The 11,151-nt window shown below is 30.8% G+C and overlaps 1 protein-coding gene across 2 annotated transcripts in view; it reads left to right on the plus strand.

Annotated features, from left to right (window-relative positions):
• LOC135134604 (neogenin) overlaps positions 1-8,579 on the plus strand; it is a 96,041-nt gene extending 87,462 nt beyond the window's left edge. The window contains exons 14-22 of one of the 2 annotated variants that reach the window (XM_064063324.1): positions 1,247-1,394; positions 1,445-1,606; positions 1,659-1,853; positions 1,938-1,976; positions 2,069-2,437; positions 2,763-2,849; positions 6,688-6,883; positions 6,933-7,111; positions 7,160-8,579. In XM_064063324.1, coding sequence (XP_063919394.1) covers positions 1,247-1,394; positions 1,445-1,606; positions 1,659-1,853; positions 1,938-1,976; positions 2,069-2,437; positions 2,763-2,849; positions 6,688-6,883; positions 6,933-7,111; positions 7,160-7,389 — 1,605 coding nt within the window. In that variant the 3' untranslated portion in view covers positions 7,390-8,579. The remainder of the gene's footprint in view (positions 1-1,246; positions 1,395-1,444; positions 1,607-1,658; positions 1,854-1,937; positions 1,977-2,068; positions 2,438-2,762; positions 2,850-6,687; positions 6,884-6,932; positions 7,112-7,159) is intronic. The other variant, XM_064063325.1, reaches the window with a different exon arrangement.
• Positions 8,580-11,151: the final 2,572 nt, after the last annotated feature.

The following is an 11,151-nucleotide window of genomic DNA, read 5'->3' on the forward strand; positions in this document are numbered from 1 at the left end:
ATATTTTAGATTTTTCGATTCTTTATTTTTTCTATATTTTACATATCGATTTTTTCAATTTTTGAATTTTTAAATTTTAGATTTTCGACTTTTTTGATTTTTCGATTTCTCGATCTTTCGATTTTGCAACTTCTAGCTAGCTTTTAGATTTTTCGGTGTTTCAATTCTTCGATTTTTAAAATATCTGATTTTTCAGTTTTTCTACTGTTTACATTTCTAAATATTCGATTTCTCAATTTCTCAATTAATCGATTTTTTAATTTTTTGACTTTTCGATTTCTCCACTCTCAATTTTTCGGTTTTTTAAGTTCTCGATGTTTCAGTTTTGGGAATTTTCAATATTGCAATTTTCGGATTTTTTGATTTTTTATTCTTCAAAATTTCTCAATTTTTTATATTTTAGATTTTTCAATTTTTCGAATTTTTAAATTTTACATTTTTCACTTTTTTGTAGTTGTTTGGATTGATTTCTCGCCTTTAATTTTTCGACTTCTCATTTTTAGATTTTCAATTCTTCAATTTTTGGCATTTGTAAATTTTCGATTTTTCATTTTCTCGATTAATCGATTTTTTTATTTTTCGACTTCGATTTCTCAAGTTTTTAATGTGTCAGTTTTGCAATTTTTCCATTTTTCCATATTTTGATTTTTCACTTTTTCGATTTTTTGTATTTCAGATTTTTTAATTTTTCGATTTCTCAATTTATAGAGATTTCGTTTAGATGTTTCGATTTTTTGGTTTTGTTAATGTTAAACTTTTCAATTTAAAATTTTTCGATTTCTCGATATTTCAGTTTTTCAATCCTGATTTCTTGGTTTTCCAATTTTTCGACATTTCAGTTTTGGGATTTATCAATTTTCCGAATTTTCAGTTTTTCGATTTCACGTTTTTAATTTTTTTAATATGTATTTCAATTTTTGATTTTCCAAAATTTCGATTTAATAATAATAATAAACTTTATTATCCAACGAACAGTTGAGTTCATAAAGGAATTTAGGTATAATTAGTAAAAATATTTAAAATATAAACTATTGTAAAATATATCATACAATTTTTCGACTGCTCTGTTTTTCGATTTTTATTTATTTATTTATTTATTTATTTTTTGATTTTTCGATATATCAATATTTCGATGTTTTAGTTTTTCGGTTGTTCTGGCAGTTTAATTTATGTTAGTTATTTTTAACCTTGGCACTTTCTACAAAAAAAGCCTGTCAATACTCACAAACGACACTTTTATTTTCAGTACGTGAGGGATAACCGCTACTACGTCGTTAAGTACACCGACGAAAAAACAATGAAAACCCGCCACAGAAACTGCACCGACTTAAACACGATGATCGACGACCTAAAACCAAACACGATGTACGAATTCGCGGTAAAACTCATCAAAGGTTTGTTCAGAGTAGTAGTGCGAACACTTAATCAAAATATTAAACATTAGGCCGAAACGAAAGTCCCTGGAGCATGGTCGTCCAGAACGCCACGTGGGAACTGGCACCGAATGCCGCCCCTCGAGATCTCGATGTGCATTTAAAAGAAGACGAGCCACAGTTCATCGAATTGACCTGGCAGCCGCCGAAAACCACAACCGGTAGAATTACAGGTGCGGACTTATCGTTTAATGCGTTCGTTCGTGCTGGACGTTTTTGTTTCAGGTTATGTGATATTATACACTGATAATAAAACAAAAAGCGATCGGGAGTGGTTACCGCAAGCGACAAAAGGTGACAAGCATTCAGCCGTGTTACGTGACCTTAAACCCTCGACGGAGTATTATTTCAAAGTTCAAGCACGAAATAGCAAAGGTTACGGACCCTTTTCCAATGTCGTAATATTTACGACAGGCCCAAGTAAGTGTTGTTTGTTTGTTTGTTATATTGTTTTGTTTGTTTGTTGTTTTCTTTTGTTATTTATTTGTGTTTTGTTTTCGTTAGATGTTGGTATATTGGCAGCCAGCGCAGGCCAGCATTTAGGTAATATTTGATTTTTTTTATTTATTTATCGTGTTATTTGTATGTCTAATATCAAATTTGAGCTATTATTAATTGTTTTGTTTGATTTTCAGATGGGAAAGGAATTTTTTCTGGTACTGTCATTCTATACATCTTAATAGGGGGGTGCGTAGTAGCAGTGACTACGATAGGTGTCGTGACAACAGTTCTGTGTTGTCGGAGGAGGGATACTACCACTTCTCCAGACAGAAGTAAAAAGGGTTACCAGAAGGGTACCCAAAATGTTAAACCACCTGATTTATGGATCCACCATGATCAGATGGAATTAAAAGCCATCGAGAAAAGTCAGTCAAACAATGACGGTGCTAGTAGTAGTGGCGCCATGACGTTGCCACGAAGTATGGGTGGTAACGATTATGACACCCACGACGCCATTCACACAAATTCGTTGGATCAACGTACCTATGTTCCTAACTATATGGGTAAGATTCGTCACACATCCCATTGCATGTTACATCCCCACACCCCCTTTATTGTTTAATATTTAAATCAACCCCCTCTTTAAACAATAAATTCTCCAACCTCGCCACTATAGCGTTCTTAAACCCGTACGTAACAGCTGTTCTCGTAAATATTTTTAACCATTCTCCCTTTATGACACTTCTAAATGATTGCTAATTACAAATTCATAACCGACATCTGGCGGGCTTGAATAAAAATGCCAACTCAAGATTTAATTAAACCAAATATTTAAAAAATGAGCGTTTTCTTTTATTTATGCACTTCTTTTCGCTTTGCTGCACTTAGGTGTTTCCCCTGATGATAAAATCAAACGCACGGTCAGGTCTAAGCCAATTATTACGTTACCAGTGGACTCCAAGCCTCCAAGAGAACGTAAGTAGAGAATTGCTTCAGCCGTTGGTGATAGTGTTGTGATAAAATTAACGTAACCTCTGCCATCGATGTTTTGTGTTGAAAGATGTGCAAAAATTATTTGAAATGTGTCTGGAACAAAACGGACTTTTGGTGAAGTTCGTGTGAAGAAATGTTTAAAAATTTGGGGGTTGGGTGTGTTTGAATATTTTACGCTAACCAGTAGTAACGAAATTAGAGCGATGAATCCATGAATGAAAGTTCCTGATAAATATCTACACTGCCTATGAATTAATTTACGTCGCGTTTGTCAGTTTAGATTCAATTATTCAGACAAAGAGTGATTCCGGATTGTGATTTATCACGTAACGTTGTTATAAATATCTGAGGGTACCTACCATATGGGAAAAATGTTAAATAGTTTGAAGTATATCCCGGGTGTCTCAGTTTACTTGTTCTATCTGTCTGTCTGCCCTCTGTCCGATTTTTATTAGACCGATAAACTACTGGACCGATTGTTGTCAAATGTTGTATGTCTATTAGGAATATCATGTAGATGATAAAACGCCAACCAAAAATTGGCTAATTATCCCCACTAATAATTTCACAACGCCATCTCGAAAATTTACAACAGTAAATTTGTTTTTATTCTTATAAAATAAGATACTCCTGTATTTGTGCTGTATGAATCCGTAAATTTGTATAACAACATTTTGCAAACGTTTTAAGGTTATCGTAATCGTGGTAAATGATTAATCAAAAGTCCTGAAATATGTAAAATATTATGACTCTTTACTTGTGGTTTGTCAAAGCACTCATAGTTTTTAAAATTACATATCCAGATGACTAGGGTTATCATAAAAAATAAAATTCGCAAAATCAAATGTTAAATTTTTAGAAACATCTTGATTTATTTACCTTCGATCAGTTTTTGGACATTATTTTTGGTTTTTCGTTCTTCGATTTTACAATTTCCTGTTTTTCATTTTCTTTAATTTTTCAATTTTTCATTTTTCACTGTTTCACTTTCATAATTTTTCGTTGTTGCAACTTCAATTTTTTCAGTTTCTTGACTTCCAAATTTTTCAATTTTTCCTTCAATTTTTCGATTTGCAATTTTTCAGTTTTTTACTTTTAATTTTTAGATTTTTGGTTTCCTCAATTTTTCAAGTTCTTGATTTGTATTTTTATATCAGAATTTTTCTTTTTTTCATTTCATCTATTTTTTCGATTCCTCGATTTTCCAATTTTTGGATTTCTCAATTATTCAATTTCTCTAATTTTCACTATTTCGGGTTTACAATGTTTCGTATTTTCGATTTTGCAGTTTTTCGATTTTTTAAGTTTCTCGGTTTTTAATCGTTCGATTTTTCAGTTTTTCAGGTTCTTGATTTCCAATTTTTAGATTTTTCAAAGTTTTTATTTTATACTTTTTCGATTTTATATTTTTGTTTTTTCAATTTTTCCATTTATTTTATTAGAAAATTAGAAAAATCGAAACACTGAAAAAACCAAAAATCGGAACATTAAAAAACTAAAAATCGAGAAACTTAAACATCAAAAAAGAAAAATTATTCGAAAAATTGGAATAAAGAAAAAACTAATCGAATCTAAAAATTGGAAATTCCAAAAGTTGTCAAAATTGTAAGATTGAAAAATCGAAAAATTGAGAAATCGAATAAATGGAAAAAATTTTATAATGAAATATAATTGAAAAATGTAAAAATTCTAAAATCGTAAAATAGAAAAAGTGAAATTAAAAAAAATGTAATTATTATTAGATACATATGTATATTTCAAACCAAACCTAAAAAAATTACAAATTGCAATTTTTCAGTTTCTCAATTTTTAATTTTTAGATTTTTCAAAGTTTTCATTTTATATTTTTTGGTTTTCTCATTTTTGATTTTTCCATTTTACAATTTTTCCATCTTTTTTATTAAAAAAGTTGAAAAATCTAAACACTGACAAAACAGAAAATTTCAAAATCGAAAAAGTGGAAAATCGAGAAATTGCAAATAGAAAAGAACTGAAGAAAAATCGGAACATTGAAAAACCAAAAATCGAGAAACTTAAAAATCAAAAAAAAAATCGAAAAATGAGAATAAAGAAGAAAAACGAATCGAATCTAAAAATTTGTAAATCCCAAAAATTGTTCAAAATTGTAATGTCTATAAATTGTAACATCGAAAGATCGAAAAATTGAAAAACTCAATATCGGGTAATTGAAAAATTAAAAATAGAAAAATCGAATAAATGAAAAAGTTTTAAAATCAAATAATTAAAAATATAAAATTAAAAATTCTAAAATCGTATAATAGAAAAAGTGAAAATTATTTAAAATCTTGTTTATTATTAAATACATACAACCTAAAAAATTTCAAATGAAAAGTTGAAGAAATAAAAAAATTGAAAAATCCAGGAACTGAAAATCTAAAATTGAAAAATCCAAAAATTGAAGAATATCACATCGAAAAATTGAAAAACCTAAGAAAAATTTGAAATGAAAACTGAAATTGAAATGAATGAATCGATGAAATTTTTGATTTCACAATTTTTCGTTTCTTTAATTTTTCGATTTGCAATTCTTCAGTTTTTGGCTATTTTTCGTCTCCTCAATTTTTCAAATTTTTATTTTTTGTTTTCCCGATTTTTTATTTTTCATTTTCTCGATTTTATATCACAATTTTTTGTTTTTCACATCGTTTTTTTTTTTCGATTTTTTATTTTTTCGTTTATTTAATTCTTCAAATTTTCAATCTTTGATTTTTCGATTCCTCGATTTTCCAATTTAATTTTTTTTCCAATTTATCAATTTTTGGATTTCTCAATTATCCGATTTCTTTAATTGTCATTGTTTCGATTTTACAATGTTTCGTTTTTTCGATTTTGTAATTTTGCGATTTTTAACGTTCTCAGTTTTTAATGTTTCAATTTTTCAATGTTTGAAGTTCTTCATTTTCAGTTTTTAGATTCTTTAAAGTTTTCATTTTATACTTTTTCGTTTTCTCATTTTTGATTTTTCCGTTTTACAATTTTTCCATTTCCTTTATTAAAAAAGTTGAAAAATCGAAAAACCTAAAAAGAGCAAAAAATTGAAAAATCGAAACATTGAAAAAACGGAAAATTACAGAATCGAAAACGTGGAAATCGAAAAACTGAAGGAACGAAAAATCGGATTATTGAAAAACTAAAAATCGAGAAACTTAAAAATCGAAAAAAAATTATCGAAAAATTGGAAATTCCAAAAATTGACAAGATTGTAAAGCCTAAAAATTGTAACCTTGAAAAATTGATTAAATGAAAAAGTTTTAAAGTCTAATAACTGAAAAATAGAAAAATTCTAAAATCGTAAAATTGAAAAAGTGAAAATTTTGGTATAATTATTATTACATAGGTACATATATTTAAAAAAAAAAATTGAGGAACTGAAAATATAAAATTGAAAAAACAAAAAATTAAAAAGTTTGAAAGTTAAAAAACCGAAACTGAAAAATAAACCTGAAAGCTCGCGAAATTGCAAAGCGAAAAACTGACAAACAAAAAAAAAAGAAAAATTCAAGTCAAAAATATTGCGAGAGTGATATTTATACCACTGGTTTTTACTTTATAGAGATTATCAGAAAAAAAATCGCAAATTTTTTTAATAATTTTTCAAAGAAGCGGGATTTATTGGGCTACACTTCAGGGGCGAGAAAAGTTCTGTCGAAATAACCTTTGACTATTTTTTTTTTTTTTCATTTAAAAATGTAATATACCCTAAAAACTAATCGATGATAAGAGAATTTAATGTCAGTTTTGGTCTGGGCACATTTTAAAAAAGACGCCGAGTCCTTTTATTAAGTACACTACATTGCAGCCATAGCAACTCCAATAAACACAACCTCCCTGAGTCAATCAAGTTCGGACTCTACGCCTTCAAGTAGACCTTCATATCCCCGTACTCAGTACAACTTGCCCAGAGCTCACGTAACAGTAGATTCATCGCTATCAAATGCGCCTTCAGAAAGTCCTTATGCCTTACATCCCCCTGGTTGGGTGGAATCAAACATTAGGTAATTTTTCTCGTCATTCCTATCCACCATTTAATAACCCACAAATTAGTCAACAGCCTGTGGCGGCCCATGTCACCGCTGGCCCCACCTACGCCCCCGGTTTAGGGGTTTTAGCGGAATCCCAAGGGGTGAAGCGCCTCCAAACACAAGGACACCCCCTTAAAAGCTTCACGGTACCGGCACCACCGCCGATATCAGCGCCTGGTACCCCTCAACCGAAACACATAGGTTGGTATTCGTGTGGCCGTGTTGGTAGAACTGACGAGTTGATTACAGTGCGGCCTAATTCATCACCATTCAAAAAACCCCCTACAAGTAGTTCCAGTACTTTGACGAGTACACCGCCCTCTAGGATAAATCCTTCGCATCCGCCCCCTCACACTGTCGAAGAAGTACAAAGACTGCAACCTTCACATTCAACCGAGGAGCTCAATCAGGAAATGGCAAATTTAGAGGGACTCATGCTCACGCTTAGCACAATCACTGCAAATCAATTTGAATGTTAAGGTGATAGTAGAAAAGACATGTAGGCAGCTCGATATTATTTATTTATTCAAGTGACTTAAAATATGGAATTCTAGTGTTAATTTATACAACTGAGGTGTTCAGGTTACGAATTGCGAATGTAATTTTATTTATACGTGAGGCACTAATTCAAATCGTGAGTGGTACTATTATGTTAGGCGTAATTTTTAGTTATCAAAAGATCTCATATACTCGTAATATACTTGCCGAACGGCAGAAATTGGCTGGGCCTACTTTTACAAGCCATATAAATTTTAGAATAAGTGATTTTTCTACGGCCATTTTATAAGCAATTTTCTTTTTATAGAAAACAACGGCTCAAAATAGTTCCTTTGTAGGAGTCCGATTTTATTTTATTTAGTTGAATTATATGTGATATTTTAACCTGACTTTTTCAGAGGAAACTGTCCACAATTCAGTATTCTTGCCTTGATTTCTAGTGGGCAAGCCCAATTTGATGTAGTTTAGACTGAAAACGGACTTCATCGAAAACATACTCAATTTGCCCACTAAATATCACAAACCCGGTGATCTCAATTGGCCTTCTGAAGATCCCGTGTTGCCAAATTCGGTAACGTAGATCACCGTACCGACGATTTTATTTAAATATTCAATTAATGCGAGCTAAACGAGTACAATCAGTGAATATTTAAATAAAATGGCGATGCCAATTTTTACCTTGTACATATTGTTTGTAAAAAGTTTTATTGTATTTATTAAACAAATCGATTTTTACATTTTGTATTATTGTACATAAAAATGTCAGATATATTTAAATTTTATACATTAGTACTAAATGTAATTACGTAATCTGCTAAAATGCTTTAAGGCGATATGACGAACATGGAGGAGACATATTAATCTCTGTGTTACAGCAATATTTTTTAACCGCGTTTTAGTTTCAGTTAAAAAATATGCATTGATATTAAGTTCGGGGGAGTACCTTAGATGAAATTATTGTTATTATTTTTTTTGTTTAAGTAACGTACGTAACAATGTGATGTGTGATTATTAATTAATTGGCTAATTGCAGGCATGTTTCAATTTCACTTGCCTTACAAATTGTTAATGTAACATATTTTACGAATCTTTTTTACTGTAGTAGTAGGTAGCTACTTACTATTGTAATTTATGTGACTGATATTAAAATAAAAACGAATATATATCGAAACGTAGTTTATTTCCTCAACTGTAAACACAACGTCTAGCCCCTGGAATGCAATTAATAGTACAACTTGTGCCAGCTCGTACTTAAGTTTTTTTGTTATGGTTGAAAAAAATTTTGAATTATTTCACGCCGAAAAAACTCAAGACGCCACTAGAAATACAATTTCAAAACCAAAATGGGTGCAGAATTAAATAAAAATAATTTTTACTTCTTAAGTAGGATTTATTAGTGACTACTACCTTCTCGGGTTCTTTTTCACGTGGTATTTTGGCTGCATAATCTTAATATGTTTTTTTTTCTTCCTCGTAAGGTACGAGACAAAAAATTATCACGGTGCAATTTTTTAAGAATTTTTTATTATCTAGACCTTTGACTAAATAATAAACCCAGTAGAAGTTAATTTAGTATACAAAAATGCTTTTTTCAGTGATATTTTTGCATCAAATAATTTCTGATCTGTGAAAACTCAATTGTGTCAAGAAATTTTGAGACAAAAAATTATCACGCATCACTTTTTGTATAAAAATCAATTAGAAAAACGTAGTATGCGTAATTGTTGTTTATTTGTATGATATGCACGATATGCAATTGTTTGTCAGAACTGATAAAGTGTCGAAATATAATTGGCTGAGCTACAATAATTGTCTTTCGCCATGGGCAAAGAAAACTATTTAACAGAACGTGAAAAAGGACAGATTGAGGCATACTATGACCAAGGTTTGACTTTTGCGGAAATAGGATGAAAGATTGGAAGAGATCGGACCACAATCTCCAAGTTTGTAAGAAAGAAATACAGTGAAAATGGACCACAAAATTGTGGAAGAAAAGAAAAACTTACTGCACGTGCCAAAAGATCCATTGTGACTCCGGGTATAAAGGATAACATGTCGTCTCAAATGATAAAGACGACCCTAGGACTTCCTGTTCACAAAAGAACAGTTTTGCGAGTACTGGCTAATGACAAAAATGTTAAATATGCCAAATATAAGAAACAACAAATGTTAACAAAAGAACATATTCAAAAACGTCGTGAATGGGCCAGAGAAATGTAGACGAAAAATGAAGAATGGTTCCAGATAGTTTTTTCAGATGAAAAGAAAGTTAATCTTGATGGTCCTGATGGTTTTAGATATTATTGACACGATTTACGGAAAGAACAAAAGTATTTGTCAAAACGAGTTCAAGGAGGTGGCAATGTTATGGTCTGGGGTGTCTTTAGTAGCTTAGGAAATAATAACTTAGCATTAATCAAATCGAATGGACTCTCTGAATTACCAAGATGTGTTGGAAATGCACCTCAAACCACCTTTGAACGTATTTCAAGACAGCAAAGTGATTTTTCAGCAAAATAATGCGTCGATTCATGTGTCTAATTCATCGAAAACCTGGTTTCAACGACAAAATATAGCTTAGCTATAATAGCCTGCAAAAAGCCTACATCTCAACCCTATTGAGAATGTATGGAGTTCTCTTGTACGAGAGGTTTATAAAGATGGGAAGCAGTACGCAACAGTTAATGAATCGAAAGATGGTATCTTCGGGGCTTGGGAGAATTTGGACGTCAATTACTTCATCCATTTGGTCAATTCTATGAAGCAACGCGTCTACAATCTCATAGAAGCAGGTGGAAAATACATTGGGTATTAAATTAGTTTTCATTTAGTTAGTTAGTTATTTCCCTTTTAAGCGTGATAATAATTTGTCACAATAAGTATGTTAACAAAATTACATATTTTCAATAAATTTCGTTCAGTTTAGTGTTTTCTGTGAAAAAGTTTTATTAAATTAATTAAAAATGGAATTGCTCAATCAACCAGGTATCTTCACTTTCTTTTAATACATTTAGGCAAAAATTCTGCACCGTGATAATTTTTTGTCTCGTACCTTAGAAACTGGTTTGAGTTTTGGATCAATTTTTTTATGAGGATAATTGACTGACTGAACTATCAAGAACTTTAATCATTATTTTTATGGTCTCCATACACTTTTCTGCAACATTCAATTCTTCTGGATTCATTAATTTGACTTTTTCTATAATTTTAGTCAAAACAGTTGCAACTTTGTTTTTGAGCATCCAGATTGGACAATACCGACTTGGACCCCAATTCATTATCAATTACGATTGGTTGATTTTGTTCTTTCCATCTTCATTACGTTCATCTAAAGCAACAAATGAAGTCATTAATATTTATTTTAATTATTCACGGACAAATAAAAACAGAATAATACTATTAATTCTCTGCAACATAACTACAGAATTTCGGAGATGCGAGAAATTTTTACCGCATTGGTTACAAGAAAATCCGTAATTTTTATTTTTTCGTACACGTATTTTGAGGTTAGATACGCTACTAAATCTGTTTTTGCACTGTTCACAAACATTTTTCTTTTTTCCGTTCATCATAATTCACCAAAGTACAATTTAAAACAGATTGAAACTGAAAAACTTCACAAAAATTTGATACACTTGGTATTTCAGTTTTACGCACAGCGCATGCGCATTACGCAATTCTCGTTGCATCCCGAGGGCGCCAAATGACATACTTCGTCGATATACACGTGCGTATGTATATTG

Source organism: Zophobas morio, unplaced genomic scaffold, assembly GCF_036711695.1.
Source record: "Zophobas morio isolate AGI-343-1 ecotype UQ-CSIRO unplaced genomic scaffold, CSIRO_AGI_Zmor_V1 ptg000023l, whole genome shotgun sequence".
Taxonomy (NCBI): domain Eukaryota; kingdom Metazoa; phylum Arthropoda; class Insecta; order Coleoptera; family Tenebrionidae; genus Zophobas; species Zophobas morio.